The 23,658-nt window shown below is 36.0% G+C and overlaps 1 protein-coding gene across 1 annotated transcript in view; it reads right to left on the reverse strand.

Annotated features, from left to right (window-relative positions):
• The window catches only part of LOC150092461 (shootin-1-like), a 253,303-nt gene that overhangs the window by 46,234 nt on the left and 183,411 nt on the right, over positions 1-23,658 (reverse strand). The window contains exons 12-13 of the mRNA XM_090414949.1: positions 22,339-22,409; positions 16,159-16,247 (exon numbers count right to left, since the gene is read on the reverse strand). Coding sequence (XP_090271075.1) covers positions 16,159-16,247; positions 22,339-22,409 — 160 coding nt within the window. The remainder of the gene's footprint in view (positions 1-16,158; positions 16,248-22,338; positions 22,410-23,658) is intronic.

Below are 23,658 nucleotides of genomic sequence, written 5' to 3' on the forward strand. Positions count from 1 at the left end.
CTAATGCTGATCACCATAAAACACTAAAGGAAAGGATTAATATTCCAGAGACCAGAAATCGTCTTAGTTAATACCTCTTCATCCTTTTGAAAACCAGTTGACCAAATCTGTACATAGTTGTCCATATTGTCCTAATCAAGGTCTTATACAATGGAACCATAATATCCTTACTTCTAGAAGTCAGTGTATACGCTGAATTATTGCCAGAATTCATTGTGTTCTTCTAAATTTTAGATCCTTATCCACCATCACACCCAAATCTCTTATTTTCTTCACCTCCTCCAATATATCCTCGCCAAGTATATACTCTACGTCCCATCTTTGTTTTTCACATTTTAGAACTTGATGCTTTACAAGACTGAATTAGCATCTACACTCCTGTGACCATTCACTTGGTCTAACAAGTTTTCTTGTAAAGTCACTACATCTGTTCTAGTCTTGACAGTTCTTCCCAACTTTGCATCATCTGCAAACAGCTGAATATTCCCATTCAAACTTTCCCCAATATCATTAACATGCAGATTAAAAAGCAATGACCCTAAGACACTCTTGTGGCACACCACTAGTGACTTTTCACTTCTGGAATATTGTGTAGCCATTCCACTTATCACATTCAACTACATTTTAGAACAAAGTGACTAAAGCAGGACTTCCTTTCACAAAGCCATAATGTCTCTCCTCCCCAATAGAGCATTATCCATCCAGCTTTCTACTCCCTTTGAACAATGTAATGGTTGAAACATAATTCAACAACCTGGTCAGAGGCAGTGCTGATTCTCTTGAACTCTTCCATAAACAGAAAGAAATTTCATCTAATATTTGCTGTCAGCATTTTGCAATACTTACCAGATCAATTACTTTTGCACTCATGTATATTCTCATCATATCAGTCACTGTATTATCTCCACCTGAATGACACAAAGTAACAAAGTGTAATTCAACTATTTCTTTTACTGCTCCTACATGCAGTCAGCTATCTCTCCATCAATTCTTCTTATTGTGCCATACTGCAAAAGAACATGCTGGAATTGCCTTTGGCTACTGTTCTCATGACTAATATCATATGCCTGTAATACTAGTAATGAGCTTGCTTATATGTTCCCTCCATAATCCATTTTCTTTTTATGCAGTTCACACTTAATGATGGTATTCATTTACTTAATTTATTCCCTGAACTCTGGGAAATACAGATAGACTGCTAATACCATAAATGGTTAAATGTATTTGCAATTTCAGATGTTGTATTACTGCTCCAAGCTACTTTGAATTTGTCATAATTAACTTTGCAGCTCTACATGTACACTTTCTTAACACCCAAAAAATAAAAATACAAAATTAATAACAGAAAAGCTCAGGTAAAAAGATTATTTACTAGTATAATTTTCGCCTGCATGTCAAGGCATCATCAGTACATTTTAAGCTAAAATTAAACAATAACTGACAATTCCAAAAAGTGCCATCTAAGTAGCTAATGTAAGATAACTAAAAAGGTCAATAAATTTCCTAACTAAAAAAAAAAAAATTATATATACAATAAAAAGTTAGGAAAGATTAGCTGATTTATAAAGTAGTATCTCCCATCAAGGGGATAGACGTAAACCATCGGATCTGTTTAAGTTAGGAGAATGAAGTAAAGTTTCGCATGTTTCTTTATAGAGCCGTTCCACGAGGAACCGACTTTTATGAAGGACTCTTGTCTTTTTCCAATGAACTCAATGTCTAGTGATGATGGCATGTTGTGCAAGTCCAGACTGTTCAGGTTCAAGGTATTGAATATAAGACTGGTATTCTTCTAGCCGAATAGAGGCAGATCTTCCTGTTTGTCAGAAATAAGATAATCCACAAGAGCAAGGAATCTGGTAGACATGGATAATTAAGATGTGGAAGCCTGTCCTTAGGAGAAGTGAGAAAGGTGGAGATTTTTCTGAATGGTTGAAAGGCAACAAAAATATTCAGTGGATTGCTCTTGTGGATTATCTTATGACAAACAGGAAGATCTGCCTCTATTCGGCTAGAAGAACACCAGTCTTATATTCAAGACCTTGAATATAAGACTGGTGTTGAATACAAGACAAGAGTCCTTCACAAAAGTCGGTTCCTCGTGGAACAGCTCTATAATATACTCTCTGAACTTAAACTTACTGTTCACCATTATCTCCAAATCCCTGGCCTCATCAATTTCATGCAATCCAGCACCATCAATATGATGGTACTGCAGGAAATACGCACCCGCCGTATGTAGACTTTTCAACCTAAAGCTCATAACCTTACATTTTGCAACATTCACGATTAGCAATTATTATCCTTTGCCCACAATGCCAATTTATTTAAATAATCCTGGATGATATCTACATCACCTTTATCAACTATTCCTCTCACCAGTTTTGCATCATCAGCAAACAACTGAATATCCCCCCCCCCAAATCTTTCCTTATATCATTGATATACAAATTAAAGAGCAGTGGCCATAGTACAGAATCCTAGTCACTCCCATTCTCCTAGATGCCACTCCACCATATACTACTCACTATAGAGTATTGTATCCCTATCCACCCCCTGCGGATTTTATCCTTAACCAACTTTACAAATACTCTAACAACCACTCATGATATAATAATTGGTCTGTAGTTTGTTACCTCTGTTTTGGAGCAACCTTATGCAAAGGAACTATCTTACCCACTTTCCACTCCTTTGGAATCTTGCTATAGCTGACTTACACTGACAACTTTATCAGAGGCAATGCCAATCTCTTGCTCATTCATGTAGTACACAGGTTGATATGCTATCCAGTCTCACAGCTGTGTGTTCACATTCATATTTTTTAATATGCTGAACACTTCTTGTTCATCTACCTCAATGTTGATATGCATCTTTGTAACATCAACTGTAAAATCACCAACTGAATGATACACTTTTGCAAAATGATCACTCAGCAACTCAACCATTTCTTTTAGTTCAGTCACCTTCTTACCATGAGCATTGTTTAGTCATTCTACCATAATCATTTTTCCTCTCACTTACTACATAACGAAAAAGCTCTTCTGGATTTATTTTGGCCTGCTTGGCTAATTTTCTCTCATTTGGCCTTTCTTATCATGCAGTCACCATTCTTGCTTTCACTTTGTACTACTCATGAGTGTGCTGTTCACTTTCTTCTTTACATTCCCTCTACAGTGTTTTTTGCAACTTTTATTTTATATCTCTCCTCATACACTTACTCCACATGGTTTATCCTCCTGTCTTTGGGTATGCAGTCTGGTATTTTGTGAATTAATGATTAGTGTGGGGTCTCCCACAAAGAGTCTTTTGGCTTTATATAAGTTTCTGTATTGTAATAATAATTTTGCTGATAATGGCAGAAAAACTGCAACTAACAAGAGAAGAAGCTTAGAAAGATTATTAAAAGCAGTACATCTAAGGCTATTTAGTGTAAGATAGAGACAAAATATGATTGGTTGCTCTTTGTAATAAATTTTTATTATGTGAGAGACCATTCCACACTGCAATGCCACATAGTCCACTAAATACACTACACACTAAACTTGATTCAGTTAATATTGAATGAACACACAGAAAGTAATCATTGTGGGAGATTAATTATGGAGAGAGAGCACATGGGAGGAATGAAACACCTAATTTACAGTAACTGACAGATTGCTGCCTGAAATATTATGTGGAGAGAGAGAGAAACCTGAAGTTTAAGAATTTGATCTTGTGAAAACATCCAAAGTTTCCCCATAATTACGCTAGATACTTGGTACCTGATTGGAGGGTGGGGTAGTAATAATCATGCAGTCTTACACTTGAAAGGTGCTAGAAATGTGGAGCTTTGTTGGGAGGGGTGTTAAGAAATAAGTTTTAATAAAGGAATACAGTGAGCAGACATTTAAATACAAAATTAATAATGGAAAAACTCAAGTAAAAAGATTATTTACTAGTATAATTTTAGCCTGCATGTTACAGTCATCTTCAGTACATTTTAAGCTATAATTAAACAATAACAGAGGATTTGAAATTGGAAGTGATCACTATTTAGTCTTGAGCAGGATAAAATTGAATTTCACATTGAAAAGAATAACATGTAAGAAAGTTTTAAAGCGAGTAAAAGTTGAGCAGCTCTCAGATGTGAACTGTAGACTAAAATATGCAAAGATTATTGAAGAAAAAATGAAAGAGTTTGAGAACAGGAATCAAACCTTGGAGATTTAGTGGCAAGCCTTGAAGAAAGCCCTGATTGATTCAACTAGAGAGGCATGTGGTGAAGTTGTCTGCAAGGATAGAAAAATTAGAACTCCATGGTGGACACAAGAAGTTAAAGAGGAAGTGAAGGAAAAGAAGAAAGCATATCAAAAGTTCCTGGCAAATAAGTCAGCTTGTGCTCTTAGAGAATACAGAGACAAATGCAAGAATGCTAAACAGTGTGTAAAACTAGCTAAACAAAAGTCATGGGAAGACTTTGGCAAGAATATAGAAAATAAATATCAAGAAGGTGGCAAAATATTTTGGAGGTTGTAGAAGAAGCTTAGGAATGGGGGAAAGAATGCTGTAAAAGGAGTTAGAGATGATAAAGGTGATATGAAAACGGGAGAAAAACATATCCTTGAAGTATGGAGTAATTACTTTCAAAAACTGCTAAATGAAACACTGACCAGGTATGCAGTCAGGAATACATATCCATACTTGAAGTAGAAAAAGCCATCAAAGGCTTGAAATGTGGAAAGGCAGGAGTAGATGATATTCGACCAGAAATGCTGAAGTATGGTGGTATAAAAGTCTTAACTTTTATACCACCATACTTCAGCTTTCTGAACTCCAGACTTTCTGAACTGCACTGCATAGTTCAGAAAGTCTGGACAGAGGGACGAATTCCCGATGATTGGAGTAGAACTCTCATAGTTCCCATATATAAAAAGGGAAATAAAACTGAATGTGAGAATTACAGAGGTATTTCCCTACTGAGTGTTCCTGGAAAGATCTATGCAAGTATACCTGAGAAACGGTTGAGAAGAATTGTGGAAGAAAAGCTGGGTGAAGAACAAGCTGGATTCAGGTCAAATAGAGGCTGTCAGGATCAGATCTTCACTTTACGATAAATAGTCGAGAAAGCATGGGAATGTAACAAAGATCTGTATTTAAGTTTTGTCGATTTGGAAAAAGCATATGACAAGGTGCCAAGAGAGAAGCTATTCAATACGCTACAATTATATGCTGTCAATGGGGCATTATATCAAGCAATACTTAGTCTTTATTTGAGTTGTAAGTCAGTAGTTAGAATCGAAGGAAGTACAGGAAGATGGTTTAATGTTAAATCTGGTGCGAGACAAGGATTTTCATTATCCCCTGTGTTATTCATTATCTATATGGATCACATTATGAAGGAAAGTGGTATTAAACATGATATCAAAATTGGAGATGTTAATGTCAGCTCTTTGCTTTATGCGGATGATGTTATACTTCTAAATAAATCCACTACAAGTCTGCAAGATTCTCTGACTAAATTGAATAACTGCTGTAATAGATATGGTATGAAGGTCAGCAATAAAAAGACAAAGACAATGAAAATAGGTAGAATCACTGAAAATGTCAACTGTGTTGTGAATGGAGAACCTGTGGAACAAATAAAACATTTCAGCTACTAAGGCATGATTTTTAGTGAAAATGGCAAGTTAAATATAGAAATAGACAACAAAATCAGCAAAGCTGGTATGCTGTATTTATTCAATTCCATATGAATTGAATAAATTCATATGGAATAAGAAAGAAATTAGTCGGAACACTAAATTTGCTGTATACAAGACAGTGTTCAAACCAGTTTTAACTTATGGATCTGAGAGCTGGGTCAGAAGTAAAACACTTGACCAAAGACTAGAGACCCCAGATATGAGAGTCCTAAGAAAGATTATAGGCATGAACAGATAGCATCAATGGCAATATCATATTAAAAATGAGGATATTAGGAAAGAACTTGACATTGTCAGCATCCAGGAATGCATTAGCAGAGCTAATCTCAGGTGGTATGGTCACTTAAACAGAATGGGCAAAGAAGGATTAGCAAAACAAGTGTTCTCTGCCAGGTTGGAAGCAAAACGACCCAGAGGAAGACCAAGATATAGGTGGATTGATATGGTACAAAGTGCCTTAGACGATAGAAATATAAGATCTGATAATGTTGGAGTCTTGACAAGTAACAGACTGATATGGAGGAAAATTGTAGATAAGAAGTTAGTAATGATGTAATTTTTTTCATGTAGTACTATCATATCCTGTACACCCCTTGAGGGTACATGGCAGGAATTTGATGATGATGAGATATATATATATATATATATATATATATGAAAACCAGGTGACCCATCTGGGCACAATAGTCCCTGTGTGGCCTAATCAAAGCTATATACACTGGAACAAGAATCTTCCTACTTCTACACGTCAGTGTCCTCCCCATCATTCCCAGAAGCCTTTGTGTTGTCTTCACAATTTTGGCTATGTGTCCCCTAAATTTCAGATCCATATCCACTATCACCCTCAGATCTCTTATTTCCTCCACCTTCAACAATACATCCTCACCAAGATAAGATCCAATCTTTGTTTTCCAAATTTTAAAACCTTACATTTTGCAACATTGAACTCGCATCCCCATTTGCTTGCCCAATCACTCAATTTATTCAAGTCTTCTTGCAAGGCCACAACATCTTCACTACTCTTTATGGTTCGTCCCAACTTTGCATCATCTGCAAACAACTGAATATCTCCATCCAAATCTTCACCAATATCATTAGTATACAAGTTAAACAGTAATGGCCCTAAAACAGACCCCTGAGGCACTCCATTAGTGACTTACCTTTTCCTGGATATCACTCCCCCATACACAACTTGTTGATACCTATCAGATAGCCAGTCTCCAATCCAATGCACTAATTCAATATTCAAACCCATCTGCTCTAGTTTGACTGTCAACTTATCATGAGGTACTCTATCAAAAGCCTTTGCGAAATCCAAGTATATTACTATGTATCCTTTTCCTCTGTCCAAGGAAGCAGTCACTTTATTGTAATAAGTAAGTAGATTACTAAAACATGACCTCCCTTTAGCAAATCCATGCTGTCCATCAAAGATAATACCATTATTGTCAACCCAACTCTGGATCCTAGTTCTCACAAGCTTCTCCAACAACTTAACCACAACACCTGACATACAGATAGGCCTATAGTTCGATGCTTGAATTTGATCACCTCCTTTATGAAGTGGCACAATCGTGCCCTCCTTAGGAACTTGACCGAGTGCAAGACTCGTATTAGAAAAATATGTCAAGGCAGGTGCCAACTGCCGGGCACACTCCTTCAGAATACGTGGCGATATATTATCAAGTCCCACAGCCTTATTAACATTTAGTTTACTCAACTCCCCATACACCTCTTGCTCGCAGTCAGTCTCTCTCTCCTCCCCATCATCAACTGCTCTCAATCTCTCCGTGAAGTCACATTCACAAGATTGAAAGACCTTTAGATACTTATTGTTAGGGCAACCTATTAAAATAAGATCTGATCACCAGCCTCTGTCATTCTGTCATCCTAAGTACTATGAAGGATAAAAATCAACGTATAATTAGGTGGGCAAAGGAACTGCAGGAATATAATATTGATGTGGCTTATATTCCAGGAAAAAGAAATATAGCAGCTGATTACTTATCTAGATCTCTAGGATCTGATGATGATGATGAATCATCTAGGAATAACCATTTGAATCAAGGTGAAGAGAAATCTAAAATTCATGTAGTTCATAAGATGAATAAGCAACCTAGTTCACAAAGTTGGGAAAAGGATTGAATTGTTCAAACTCAGAAAGATGATCTCATACTCAAAACTATTTATGAAGCAGTATTGAGGGGTGAAACTCAATTGGATACATTTTTAAACTTGGAAAACTTATATTTAGATAAAGATGGATTACCCTTATCTAGACAAATGGAAGGAAGGAAGGTTGGAAGTGAAAATATTGGCACAACTCAAATGATTCCTTGGATTATGTACACTTTCCATGATTCTGACTTGGCAGGATACCAAGGATTTTCTAGAACTTGAGAAATAATAAAGGATTGCTACATCTGGAAAGGTATGAAGAGTGACATACTCACATATATTAAATCATGCCATAAGTGCCAAATAAGATCCTCTTTCAGAGGAAAAGCTCTACTACAACCATTTCCAATTCCAACGAGACCTTTTCAGGCTGTTACTCTTGATGTAGTAGTTCCACTGCTAACTACTAAAAAGGGCAATAAGTATATTCTAGTAGCCATAGATATGCTAACTAGATTACCTGAAGCAGTCTCAATGAAGAATCAAACTGCAAAGACTATTGCAAGAAAGTTTTTGAATGTGATTATTTGTAGATATGGAACTCCTCAAACCTTACTTTCAGATCAAGTAGCAAATTTTACATCTGAACTGCAGTTACAATTCTGTAAATTACTCGGTATTAGGAAGATTTTTACTACACCTTACCACCCACAGTGTAATGATGCATGTGAAAGGCTGAATAAAAATATAAAGCAAATACTTTCCAATCTGGCAACACTAAAATGAATGATTGGGACACACATCTTTCTCAAGCATTATTTGCATGCAGATCTGTTTTCCATTCCACTATTAAAGAAAAACCATATTTTGCTTTATATGGCTTTGATCCAATCGTTCCTAATACAGGATACAATGACATAAATGCAGTGGTGTAGCTAGAGCTTTTGCTTCCTGGGGCAGTCTGAGTTTGCCGTCCCTCTCGATACACAATTGAACCAAAAATACTACAAAAAGTCAAAACGACATATAGGGAAATAAATTAAAACACTATGTTTATTTTTGAAGTAAAACTTTAATTTCAACAGTCTAAAATATTATTTTTCTTGCTTTTCTGTTAACAAAATCATCGATGACATTGTCAAAGTCTATTTCATAGTAATGTAGGTAATTCTTAATCAATTTTATTTAGAAAAACTCCACTCACAACTAGCAACACTTGCAGCAATTGTGAAGAAACTTTGCAGTTGTATTACAATATTTGGAAACAAGTTCTTGAGACTGTATTTTAGAATTAACTGCAAAAGTTCAAAAATGTTCAAAGTGCTGCCCCCCTCTAGCAATGCCTCTGCATAAATAAGTATCTGGAAACAGTAGTAGATAAATTTTCCACTACTCATAGGTTAGTAGGTGAATTAAGTAAATTAAGTTCACAGAAAACCAGACAGTATATTAAACGTTTCAGAAGGTATAAGTCATTTGCACTAGGAGATTTAGTATTGTTAGATGATAAATCTAGTATAAAAAAATGGTTGGGAAATTAGGAAGGAAAGCTTCAGGTCCATATAGAATTCTAGACCAATTTTCTCCTGTGAATTTTAGGATTCAAGATGTCAGAAATCCTAGTAAAATGATAAATGTACACTGCTAGGTTAAAAAGGTACTTTTTAGGGAGTAGAAATTTAATTATATTAGGAGACAATATGAACAAAATGTTGAAAGATGACGGTTGTTTTCCTGATACTAATTGTGCATCTCATTCACAATCAGATAGTAGGAAAGGGAATAGTTTCCAACCTCATAATTCAAATACACAACAAAGGAGAAAATTAAATTCAGTTAAAACAAAACCTAATGAAAGAAATTCCAGAAACCACAGGGTACATAATTCAGATAAGGCACAACAAGAATGATGATAATCAAAAAGCTCTAACATGGCAGAAATAGTAGCGGAGTATCATAGGTTAGTTAACTTAGAGTTAAATAAACCACAGGAATGTAAAAGTACTTCTAATTTAGTTAGTAAAGAGAAAGAATCTCAGCCTGTAGAATTTGATTCTGATAGTGATGATTCTGTAGATTTAGAACATAATTCAAATATTTTAAATAAAATATTTGAAAAGTACAGAAATGAAATTTGTAAGTATAATGAATTGTAAATTCTGAATTACCGCTAGCATCAGATGATTCTGAAACTAGTACCCATTCAGAGATTGTAAATAATGATCAGCAACAATCACGTTATCATTTAAGATCTAGAAATAAGCATTAAAAGCTTTTGCTAGATATAAGATAAATATTTTAAAATTTTTTAATAAAAATTTTCAGAGAAAGATGAAACTGATGTAAAAATGACAGAATGAGATATTTGGTGGGGACATGGAAATTTATATGTAAGTTGCAGAGCCTTATTAATAGAAGGAGAGAGGATATGACTGAGACATAAGTTGGTGGGGGATTGTTACCAGATTAATGTGGAGGAGAGTTTTTTTGTAAATTAGAGGAAGAAGAGTAGAACAAGAGGCCACCCCTGGAAATTGCATAAGGAGGGCAAGGAGGGAAGTGAGAAGCATGATCTTTGCATTGAGTGATTGGTAAGTGGAATGCATTACCCAAGTGTGGAAACTGCATGGGTATAAGACATGGCTCAGTGATTTTTTTCCTTTTTTTTTGCATGAGAGAGAGAGAGAGAGTATGGACCTCCTACAATGAATCCTTTGACTCCATGAAAATGTTAATAATAATAATAAAATCTTCACTTTTGGTTGCTCAGTGATTTTCAAGAATGTGCCCATTTATCATGGAATATCCTGGCTTCACCACAGTACATAAATTCTATAAATCACTTAAATCTGTACATTTAATACTTGCAGTACTTACAATATAGCTAGAGTTATAATCGTTATAATATACAATATAATAAATTTAGTTTAATCCTTTATCCAAGTGTGAGCAAACAAAGTTTGCGCCTGAAAGTATCTTCAGGACTGGGTTAAGGTGGTACACACCAGGGCAACTCGTTGCAAAGGTGGAGCAAGCTACCAACACTCCTATCCTAGTATCTCCTATAATGCAAAACACATTTCCTTGCGGATATGTCTAATGTTATGCATTAAGGGAAGGGCCAATAAACTTTCAACATCGTTATAATATACAATTGACTTATATAACTGAGAGGAAACCTCCACATAGCCTTTAAAGGAATGTGGAGAACCAACCAGGGCTTCTGACCTAATGTCCAATCCTCACCTTCATGTGGTGCACCCTGTTAAGTATCTACCCAGATACTGAACGAATAAGGATGAGCTGGCAATTTGGGATTTAGAATAGAAATTGTATTCTTATTGGCTTAAACCACAATATAAAATGATGGTACAACATGACAGAATTTCATGCTGGCTGGGGCATTGCCCGGTTAAACAAGGCCCCATTGTTTTTGCCAGAGAACTAGGGCGAATGGCAAAAAAGTCAGTACTGGAACAAATTCTAAAACACACCCTAACCCAACATCAGAGTCCAAGATCGGTACTATCAATATAAGAAGCCTGAATGGCAAAGAAATGGACCTAGCTGAAGAGTTGGATAAGTACCAGATCGACATAAGAGAGTGGTCTGAAAAGTTCTTAGCCTCGACCATAGATGGCAACACTATCAGCAAGATTTTTTTTTCTAAGTTCCTACATTTGTCATAAGCATCTATGTGAAATTGTAAGTCATTCTATCAAGTAGTTTGAGTAGTTTCTTTTATATAGCTGTCTGAAGCAAAAGTGTTGTCTGTATCCCTTGAAATGGATAAAATTGAGTGTCGTGCGGTTATAAAGTTCTTTGTGAAAGAAGGTTTAACGCCAAAAGAAATTCATTCAAAGTTCATAAAAGTTTATGGGCACTCTTCTCCTTTGTTTTCGACAATTAAGAAATGGGCTGCCATACCAGCCTTGAAGATGATCCACATGAAGGCCATCCAAAAAGTGTAACAATACCAGAAATCATTGGTCAAGTACAAGATATGGTATTGGATGACCAGGGAGTCAAAGTGCATGAGATTGCGGAGACTATAGGCATTTCAAAAGAACGTGTAGGATATATTTTGCTTGAAGAACTGCACATGAAAAAAGCTTTGCACAAGATGGGTGCCATGCTTGCTCACAGCAGATCAAAAATGCACTTGCATGAAAATCTCTGAACAGTGCTTGGAGTGTTTTAACAAGAATAAAACTGATTTTGTGTGTCGATTTATTACTATGGATGAGACTTGGATTCACCATTGCACACCAGAATCCAAACAGCAGTCAAAACAGTGGATAGAAGCTGGTTGTTCAGCACCAAGGAAGACGAAGTCGGTTCCATCAGCAGGAAAGATCATGGCATCAGTATTTTGGGATGCTAAAGGCATTTTGTTTATTAATTATCTTGAAAACGGTAAAACAATAAATGGGAAATATTATTCCGATCTTTTAACCAGACTAGATGAAAAAAAATTCGTAAGAAAAAATCCGGTTTGCAGAAGAAAAAAAATCATCTTTCATCAGGACAATGCACCTGCCCAAAAAAGGTGTCTTGGCAATTGGAAAATTAAGGGATCTGCATTATGGATTGTTGGAACATCCACCCTATTTCCCAGATTCGGCTCCCTCTGACTTCTATCTCTTCTCCAAATTAAAACGCTTCCTCACTGGTCAGCGTTTTTCTTTGAATCAAGAGGTGATTTCAGCTGTAGAGGGGTAACCACTATAGGGACTAGATAATGGTGCTGGAGCATCGTTAGAATAAATGTATTAGTCTTAAGTGAGATTATGTTGAAAAATAAAAATAATTTTGAAATTATAAATTTGTTTTTTCATTGTTAGGCCGAGAACTTTTCAGACCACCCTCTTAATGGGAAGGGGGGTGACTGAAAGAAAAAAGACAAAAACTGGTGAAATCTTTCTGAGCAATAAATACAAAATGTTATCTTCAGGCAATGACAATCAAGAAAAAGAAGGAGTAGCCATAGTCGTCGTCTTCTTTTCAGCCATTTTCTGTCCACTGCTGGACGAAGGCCTCCTCCAGTTCTTTCTACCTTTCTCTGTTCTTGGCAATGGTTGACCAGTTTTTCCCAACAAAATTTGACAGTTCATCACTTCACTGTCCCCAGCCTCATTTCCCTTCTTTTGGAATCCAGTCTGTTAGTATAGTGGTCCATCGCTCATCTTCTCTTCTGGATAGATGTCTAGCCCATTTCCATTTTAGTCACCTATGATGAAGAATGATGTCAGTGATGCGAGTCTGGCTTCTTATCCAGGTATATGTAGCCATAGTATTCAACACTAAATATGAGACAAATCTTCCTGAATGGCAGGCAATATCAATTAGAGTGATTTGGGCAAATGTGAGAATGGGGAGCTGGACAATGAGACTTATTTTTGCTTATGGTTCCACAGAAGGTTCCACTGAGGTAGAGGTGGAGGAATTTTTTGAGGCTTTAGAGAAAGCAACTGACACAATCTGATAGGAAAAGTTGATCCTTGTTGGGGATCTAAATAGTAGAGCAGGAAATGATTGTCAGACATACAAAAATATTTTGGGAAAATTTGGAGAAAAGAGCAAAGCTAATAATAATGGAGGTGTCATGAATAATAATAATGGCAAATACCTGTTGGATTTCTCCTCAGGACATGGACTGGTCATTACTAACACCATCTTCCAACATAAAAACATGCACAAATTCACATGGCAAGAATAAAAAAAAAAGTCTCATTGACTATGTTATTGTCGATAGTGATGTTTTCTCCTTGGTGCAGGACACCAGCGCGTACAGAGGATTTGAAATTGGAAGTAATCACCATTTAGTCTTGAGCAGGATAAAATTGAATTTCATATTGAAAAGAAGAACATGTAAGAAAGTTTTAAAGCAAATAAAAGTTGAGTAACTTTCAGATGTGAATTGCAGACTAAAATACACAAATATTATTCAATAAAAATATTATTAAAAATCGGAAGTCATGGTGGACCCAGGAAGGAAAAGAAGAAAGCATATCAAAAGTTCCTGGCAAATAAGTCAGCTTGTGCTCTTAGAGAATACACAAACAAATGAAATCAGGAATAAGAAGTATCAGGATACAGCATTTTTTGGCAGGATAGGAAGGGAAAACACAGTGGTGGAGTACTGCTTATGATAAGTGATGAGTTATATCCTCTAAGAGTGGAGGCTTTGGAAGGTAGTGACACTAATGGTTTTGAAAGCATATCTTGTGAGGTAGAAGCGGCCACGACAGATTTAGTAGGGTGTTGCTACAAACCAAGGAGTACTGAGGATGGGGAACAGGAGATGTTTAGGCAGTTGAGCTTGGCAAGTGCAAGAAGAATGATTGTTATGGGAGATTTTAACTACAGCAGTATAAGCTAGGAAGAGGAAAATACATATAGTAATAAGGGGATGGAATATCTAGAATTCTTGAGGGACAAATGTATTAGGCAACATGTAATAGATGGAACAAGAGGTTCGAGAGTTTTGGAATTGGTCATAGCATCAGAAGAGCTGATAATAACTGAGATAGATAGAAACCGTTGGAGAGAGTGACTATGTGGTTTTGACTTGGAAGATGAATAGACATGTAGGAACATCAAAGAGAAGGAAATGTATGTGGAATTATAAGGTTGGTGATTATAATAATCTTAGATATCAACTTGGGGTAGTTCAATGGAGGGCAGAATTGGAAGGCCGGGATATCATTATAGTGCTTGGGAAATTGTTAAGGAATATTTGTTAGCAGCAATAGTAAGCTGTATTCCACGAGTGAAGAAGAGGACACAATTTGGTTAAATTAGATGCAATATCGAACAGGAATTGCAGGTAAAAAGAGGTTAAGGAAGAGATATAAGGAGAGGGGTGGAGAGCAGATGCATGAAGAATATAAGACTCAGGCCAGGAGAGTGACTAGTATGGTAAGGAAGGCAAAACTGGAATATGAGAAGATATTGGCTCTAAGATCCTAAGAAAATCCTAGGGAATTTTCACTTGGTTATACTATAAATTAAAGATACCAAGAAATTATATACTTGGTTTAATCCTTTATCCAAGTGTAAGCAAATGAAGTTTGTGCTTGAAGTACTTTCAGGAATGGAGCAACTCTTATATAGAAGCTAATAACTTCACATCACTTGCCTTAGCTTCTATATACGAGTTGCCCTAATCCCGAAAATACTTCAGGTGCAAACTTCGTTTGCTTACACTTGGATAAAATATAAAATTTCTTGGTATTTTTTTTTAAATTTATAGTATAACCAAGTGAAAAACCTTCCAATAACCTTTCTCTAATCGAGAGTAATTTAATAATAAGGTGCAACACCTTTTAAAGGCAACTGGTATAAGAAAATATGACTTCTGCATTACTTCAACCTTAGTATCACCTCTGGGTCTGGCTCCCACTGAAGAGATCTCAATAAAGGTTGAAACTAGTTTGGGTTGTGACTCTTCCCATAATGTATAGCATTATACATGTGCTTTGGGTCATAGCATTTCAGGCGCAAACTTTGTTTGCTTATACTTGGATAAAGGATTGAACCAAGTATCTAATTTCTTGGTATCTTTAATTTATAGTATAACCAAGTGAAAAAATTCCAACTATAGCTAATTCTTTTTTAAAATGGATTTGTATCTATGGAATCCTTCAGCAGTTTGTTACAGTGAGTGAGGTTACTTTATCTAAAAAAGTCACTTTACCCAAATAAAAACTTAAACAATCAACTCTTACTATATAGTGGTGTTTGTTACAGTAAAAGTTAATTGTATTTAAGTTTTATTTAGAGAAAGTAACTTTCAGATATGCGATGGTAAAATTTTAAGTCAGCTTTTGAGATGACTGGTTTGCGAAATGTTTCTGAAAGTGAAAATAATTTTTTTAAAAATTATTATTCGACACCTCCAGGGAGTACAAAGACTCATCGAGGGAGGGCGCCTCTGCTCTATAGCTCTGTCTCTGCCACTCAATCCACCAACTGACCACAATGCTATCTCCTGCTGACCACCACCACCACAGATAATCACAAACATCTATGCCGACAGTGGGATTTGAACCTGCAGTCTTTTGCCTGGAGAGCAGATACGCTAACCACTCGGCCAGCCAGGTTGGCGAAAATTATTATTGATTCAATGTTTCGTATTACTGTATACAATAAAGAATTTTTAATAAGCCTGCTTTTTCAGCTAACTAAAATAAACTAGATGGGATCCACAGGATATGATTTTGATGATGATATTGCTAGTGAAGCGAACAAGCTCGATCATCATCCACCATGGTAGCTGTAAAGAATACGCAAATTTACAAAAATTTCCAACTACTCATAATTTAGCTGTAGATTAGGTATTAATAATAATACTCACCCTTATTCGTGCAGGTCGTAGGCAAATATTTCCTTTCTTAAGGGATTCAATCATTTCACTCATAGCTTTCTGCTGTATATCTGTCTCTTCTGCAAAAATAAATAAGTGATGTACTGAAGCAGGAAAATATGTTTCAAGAAATGTATGCAGTAAAGGTTAAACAAATCATACAGTTGACTTGTTTAACTCCCATTTATTATCCCAAGAAGCAAAAAAATAATGGAGGTTTAAAAATGTATCAAAAATTAACTGCATACATTAGCAGCCAAACTTCAATACAATGACAGCTTGGATATAATGCATATTTTACCAAAGAAAAAGCTTTTGTTATTTGGAATTTTGGTCAAAGGAACTATAGTTATGAGGCTAGTGTATTATGTCTGTTAATTGCGTACATTCTTCTGGACTTTTTGCAACTTTTTGATGAAAAACCAAGTTTTCAGGAGGAAAATCTTTGCCATTTCTCTATTTGCTTATAGTTGAATCATATAATTATTTATTATGATTATTATATTCAAACCTCAATGGAGTGAAAACTCACCGTGAGAGATCCTCACTATGAGACACTGCTTAAACAGCATCAAACTCATTACTAATTTTATGTTCACAACACTCTCAGGCAATGCAATTCATTCACCCACTATTCTCCAAGCAAAAAGAAATGATCCTTGAAGAAGACTGACAAGATTTTCCTTGTGCATGAAGCATTGTCACAAAATAATTTGTTTGGTATTTCCATGGATCCAATGTGTGAAAGCTTTCATGACCACACATAACCTATCAAACTTTTCATTCATTCAATGAAGAAGTATTTATCACTCCCACTGGCATTTGAATACACTAGCTTATCACATACTATGAGCAAAATCTGGAACTCATGCCTCTGCTAATCATACTCCTACTTAGTTTATAAGCTATTATTGTTCTCTCCTTCACATCCATACCTATTGAAAATACATCCTTTATCTATACTATGAGCCTCCGTAGCTTAGTCGGTATAGATGAAGCCCTTTGGGCGGAAAGACCTGGGTTCAATTCCCATCTATGACGTGAGAAACCTTTATTTGGTTTTTTTCGACTAAAGGTGAGTTAACCTGTCTCATACAGAGGTGGAGGGTTTTTTCTCCTGGTAACTTGGGTTTTGTCATCCCTCAAACAGAGAAACCGGTCCTGTGAACACACTGATACAGTTATAAATATACTATGGCAAGGAAGGCAACGGGAAACCACCTTGCTCATAATCATCTCCCTAGTATGGTAGGGAGATGATTATGACCACCCCCCAGCTATATGGCTGAGGGAATAGAATAGAATAGAAAATCTATACTATAAAATCCTTTACTTTTATTTCTATCAGGTCACCCCTCTCTTCTATTTACCAAAGCTTTGAACAGTCACACTTCAGTAATCATCATAATAAACATCCCCATAGGCTTGATATCTTGCATATCTCACAAGCTTCTCCTCTGTCTACTCATTACTTAAGAGCAATGGTGACAATATCTAAGAATAAATCAGATTGTCATCATCGTCAAATTCCTGACATGTATTCTCAGAGGGTCCATAGACTATCATGATAGTACTATATGAGAGACTTACATCATTACTAACTTCCGATTGACAATATCCCATTGAATTAACCTGTTATCTGTCAAGACCCATAATAAGATATCATATATATATATTTCCTAAGGCACTTGTTACTGTATCAATCCATCTAGATCTAGTCATCTTTAGGTCTTTTTCCTGTCATCCTGGCAAAGAATGCTTATTCTGTGCCCATTCTGTTTAAATGACCATACTACCTGAGATTAGCTCTGCTATCACATTCCTGAATGATAACAACATCAAGTTCTTTCCTAATATCCTCATTTTTAATTTGACACTGCCACTGATGCCATCTGTTCACACCTCCTAATCTTTCACAGAACTGCCATATCCATAGGTTAAAATTGATTTCAAGACTGTCTTGTATATAGCTAGATTTGTTCTTTGACTGATTTCTCTCTCTTAGTCCATATAAATTTATTATTATTATTCAAAGATCCCCATGGCATCAAAGACTCATCTAGGAGGCCCTTTTGTCATACACACAGCCCATCATACCGTGCCTTAAACACACTGAAATTCTCTGCAGACACCACACTCATAGAAAGGCATTCCAATTATTCACAATTCTGCATGCAAAAAACCTGCTTCTCACTCCCCTGTTCACAGCCTCCAGGGATGACCTCTGGTTCTCCCCTGATCTCCATTTGCTGTGAAACCTCTCCAACATTGATCCTATAACAACCCCTTACTAACTTGTAGGTTAGTATCATATCACCACCCTCTTCCTTGTATCCACTAGCTCTGTAAATTGCATCTTCTCAATCTTTCCTCATATTTGACATTCCAGAGATCAGAAACTACCTTAGTAAGTCGCCTCTGGACCCTTTCCAACATCTCTTTGTTCTTTTGAAAACCAGGTGACCAAATGTGTGCACAGTAGTCCATGTGTGGCCTAATCAACACCTTATACAATGAAACAAGAATCTCCTTAGTTTTATAGGTCAGTGTCCTCTGCATCATTCCCAGAATTCTTTGTGTTGTCTTCGCAATTTTTGCAGTGTGTTCCCTAAATTTCAGATCCTTATTCACTATCACCCCAAGATTGCGTATTTCCTCGACCTCCAACAACATATCCCCACGAGGCATAAATTCTACATACCATCTTTGTTTCCCGAATTTTAAAACCTTACATTTTGCAACATTGAAACTGCATCCATTTTTCTGTGCCCATTCACTCAATTTATTCAAGGCTGGGGAATGGGGAGGAACTGATTATTTTTTTAATACTATAATTGATGTAGCCATTGGAGAGGAAGGTGTTGTGTATGTGGTCGAGTTCAGTTGAAAGGGGATTCCAGTGGAATAAAGATTGTGGGCTCTCTTAGTTAGAGTTTTAATAATGCCATATTGTTGAGCAGGGTGGTGGTGGGAGAGTTTATGAATGTATCTGCCTGTGTGCATAGGTTTTTCCATGTACAGTGAAGGAAAGTGTACCATTAGGCAGGCATGTAACTAAAGTGTCTAGGAGGGGTAAACTATTGTTATTTTCCTTTTTAAACTGGATGCTTGGATGTAGGCAGTTGAGTGATTGAGGAAGGGGTCTAATGTGTCTGAGCCATGAGGCCAAATAGAGAACACATCATCAACATATCTTAGCCAGATAGAAGGTTTGACAGGAGTTGAGTTTATAGCTCGTTTTTCAAAATTTTCCATATAAAAATTAGCAAGGGGGGGGGAGAGGGTGGAACACATGGAAGTTCCCTCTATCTGTTTGTAAATTTTGTTCTTCCAAGAAAAATAACCAGAATTGATTGCAAAGGAAAGGAGATCTAAGCTGTCAGAAGGAAAAACGTTTTCCAAGAGTGGGAAGTAGTTAAGGGAATATTGGTAAACAGTGAGGTGATGCCAAAGCTTACCAATATGTCTGTATTATTTAAGTTAGATTTTCTATTAGGGTTTTGAAATGGGTAGAGTTTTTTTTTTTATGTAGGATGTGGTAAGTCCAGTGAGAGGGGAGGGGGTCAGAGAATTAGCCAGCTGCTTTGACAGTTTGTAGCAAGGTGCGTTAGTGGCATCTACTATTGGTCTTATTGGGGAATTAGCTTTGTGGATTTTTGGTAAACTGTATATTCGGGAGGGACAGTAACAGAAAGCTTCGAGTTTTTTCATAATGTCTGGAGGCTAGGAAGATACTTTTTTAAGTAAGTTTTTTTAATTTTTAACTTGTGTTTTTGTGGGATTGCGTTCTAGTGGGGATGTAGGTAGAGCGATATTGGAGGATAATCTCCATTTTTCAATTATATTCCGTGGCATTAAGGAAGACTGTGGCATTACTCTTATCCGCTGTGGTGGTAACAATACTTTTGTCTTTCCGTAATTTTCTGAGAGCAGTGCATTGGCTGGACGATAAATTACTTTTTGGAGGTGATGACAAGTAATTTATCATCCGGCCAACGCACTGCTCTCAGAAAATTACAGAAAGACAAAAGTATCATAAAAGATCAGTTCCTTCCTCTCTCTCAGTGCCTGGAGTTTCTAAAGTACTCTGTTCCTGTAAGCTGCCATACTTTGGACAGACAGGTAGATCAGCAACCATCTGCTTAGAAGAACAAGTCATACATCAGCAACTATGATTATGGTGAGTCAGGCCTGGCAGACCATGTTTTAGATACAACCCACAGGAGTTCTTGGGAAAAAAAACCACCATGCTCCACCGTGTAAATTCAAAAAAGAAAGACTATTTTTAAAATCTGCAGCAGCTCTCAGAAATCAACCAAAATCTAAATAAATATGGTTGATTTAAACTTTCAAAAATTTGGGAAACATTGGTCATCAGAGATCCCACCTTACATTCTAGGCCACCTACAATCATCCATAGAGGGTGCACCACCTAGATAAAACTTTAGAGTCACCTACATGGTTAGCTTAGTATTGTTGTATTTGAGTGTATGTTACATTAGTTTTTTGTAATCCCTGAAGATGCCTCAGTGACTGAGGTGATATATTGGAAGTATTAAAATCTGTTTTAATCCTTTCCAAGTACTGTATACATTCCATTAAGCCTCTAATATGATAGAAACCAATGTGTGATCACTCTCATCCTACTTACTAATGTCTAGGAAAAGTCATCTTGGATAGATGACTTTTCCAAGCATCTTGTGTTTGTCATGCAGCATTGAAAATGCTCCATATACCATGTGCAAACATTGCTGTAGCTACAGGTGGTCATCACTGCTGGTTTTCAGATGCTGACTATATTGCACAATTCAAGTTCTGATATGATGATCCTCCATCAGTACCATCAACATGATTTTGTTCATCACCACTGCCATCATTGGCTGGCTGCTTCAAGGAATGTCTCTAACCTTGGTTTCACCTCTTTAAAGTGTCTGACCCAGCATCTAATTGTGCTCATATCAGCAGTACTGTTTCCATACACATTTTTCAAATGGGTATGAGTTTCTATCTACCTTGCATCTTCTGCAATAAGGAATTCAATCATCACTCTCTATTTCATATATTTGTCTAAAACAGCCACTACTTTTATGCTCATGTGACTATAGTGCTAGTCAGTAGGGTGGAACTAGACTACTATTGTCCCCTCTTAGTGATGTGTAAAGAGAGAGAAAAAAAAAAAAAAGGAACTATCATATAAGTCAAACCATCAAAGACATGAGCATGCATGAAACCATTTAAACAGCAAAGAGTCACAATATTTATTCAAATATATAACATCACATACTTGTTACTTCTATTTTAGATATAATTTTGATGTACCATATTTATTTTCAAGGAAATGTTTGTTTTTATGAAAGTGAAGAAATTTAAAACCAAATATCATTTGACATTTTCATTATTTCGAATTAGTGTTCCATCCTGGGAATCTCAGTTGAAAAAAAAAAAAAGCCACAGCATAAATTCCAAACATCCCATCAATATGCATTTATATTTTTAACAAAATGCAGTATCAGTAAGTTAAATTTTTATATCATTCAATAACTTTTTTATTTATTTTTAATGAACTCAAGAACATATTTATTCCCTCCTGTATTTAGGTACATTTTATTATTCCCCTAGTCATACCCTGGAAAGTAAGTGTGTATCTGGAGAGAGAGGAGAAGGGGAGAGAGAGAGACCTTTTGGAATCTTATAACAAAAGACAGACCTATCATGTTATCTATTGTCAGAAACTTCTTTCTTTTGTAACTGCTTCTAATTTTAGCATTCTAGAGAGATTGGAATAGGAGACATAACAGCATTCAAAACTATGTTCATTATTTAATTTCTTATGCTTTTATAATCTTTATATGTTGTTTTTATATTTATTGGTATACTGTAAGTATTTGAAAATATAAAATTATTTATATTTTTATCTGCCCAAATCCTAAAATCAGCTGATTAATTGTATTATCAAAAAATCGAAGTTATTAAGAGTCCAATTCAGATTTTTACTTTATACCCCATATTCAAATTATTGATAAGGTATAATTTTTTAATAATGAGGAATTTCACTTTTTTTCTTTTACCACTTTTAGCAACATGTAAATGGGAAAAAATGCTTTTGATACATTCAATAAATTACTAAAATATAAGAGGCGAGAGGAAGTTAAACAAAAATATATTACTTACTTTCTTTTTTTGTAACTTGAGGTGGAGGTAATGGCTTCTTCCCTCCTCCACCAATTAAAGCAATCAGAGATCTAAGTGAATGACAAAAAATATAAGTATACATTTTTTCATGCACATAAATTTAAGATCTTTTAAATGCTATTTAAGAAAAGCAAATTTTTTTTATGCTTAGAAAGTTACTTTTTGTCCTATACACACTTTGTTTAATGTGTTTGTATGGGTGTGGAGGGAAAACTTTCTGGTCACTTTCAAAAGTTTCTGGATTAAGCAGGGCTGAAAAAAGAAAGAAGCAGGTGATCTGAAGGAATAATAAAGACTGACGAACAAACAAGAGAAACAAGTTAAGAGAAAATTATGTATGAAGACTCAATCATCAGGGGAGTACTTAACAAAAGTATGACAAAATCATGTTTCTTGGGTGCAAAAACTCATGATATTAGTCATGCCATCTGGATGCAAAAAGGTAAGTTGAAGGAAATGATTGTCTAGGTTGGTACCAATGATTTGAGAGGCAAGAAGAATTCTATGAGGGAGGATGTAAAGGAGTTGTTAGAAGAGGCAAAACTGAAGAGCGGGAGGGTGAAGATTGTAAGTCTCCTACCACACTATGATAAAGGCAAACTGAGGAGGAGGGCAATGATATCCAATGAGTCTATACACAGATTATGCAAAAGGAATTATGTAGAATTTGTGGATCTGTAGTCTCTATTTGACAGAAAGAAAGATTTGTACAATGCAGATTTACTGCATCTCAACGGTTTTGGTGTCAGGTGTTTGGAAAGAGCTTTGTTCACTGAGCATGCTGATGTGCAAATCCAGGTGGGTGGGTGGAGAAATAAAGGGATGTTGCTATTTCTATATACTATACTAATGATAAAGTATCAGGAACAACAGGGAGGGGTTTCTGGCATTGATAATTAGGGTGGAAGCAAGTGAGTTTGTGTGAAGCGAGTGAGTGTGAGAATGACCAAATGAGGAATCTACTCTCTCAAGCAAAATATTGAATAGAGCATTCAATTAAGAAAGTAAAGGTGGGTGGGGGAATAAAGGGATGTTGCTGTTTCTATATACTAATGATAAAGTATCAGGAACAAGAGAGAGGAGTTTCTGGCATTGATTAGTGCAACCTTGCCAAATGTTATAGGAATTAGTGAGATTTTGGCTAACAGCAGATGATGTAGTTACAAGGATTGAATGTGAAGGGTTTAGTATTTTCAGGGAAGATAGAAAAGATAGGATGGGGTAGGAGTACTAACAGATTAATTGCAACCAAAAAGAATAGGAGACAGGCAGGAGGGTGGCTGTTCATTTGAAGCAATC

Source organism: Typopeltis vanoorti, chromosome 26, assembly GCF_054136105.1.
Source record: "Typopeltis vanoorti isolate ZY-2024b chromosome 26, IOZ_Tvanoo_1.0, whole genome shotgun sequence".
NCBI lineage: Eukaryota > Metazoa > Arthropoda > Arachnida > Uropygi > Thelyphonidae > Typopeltis > Typopeltis vanoorti.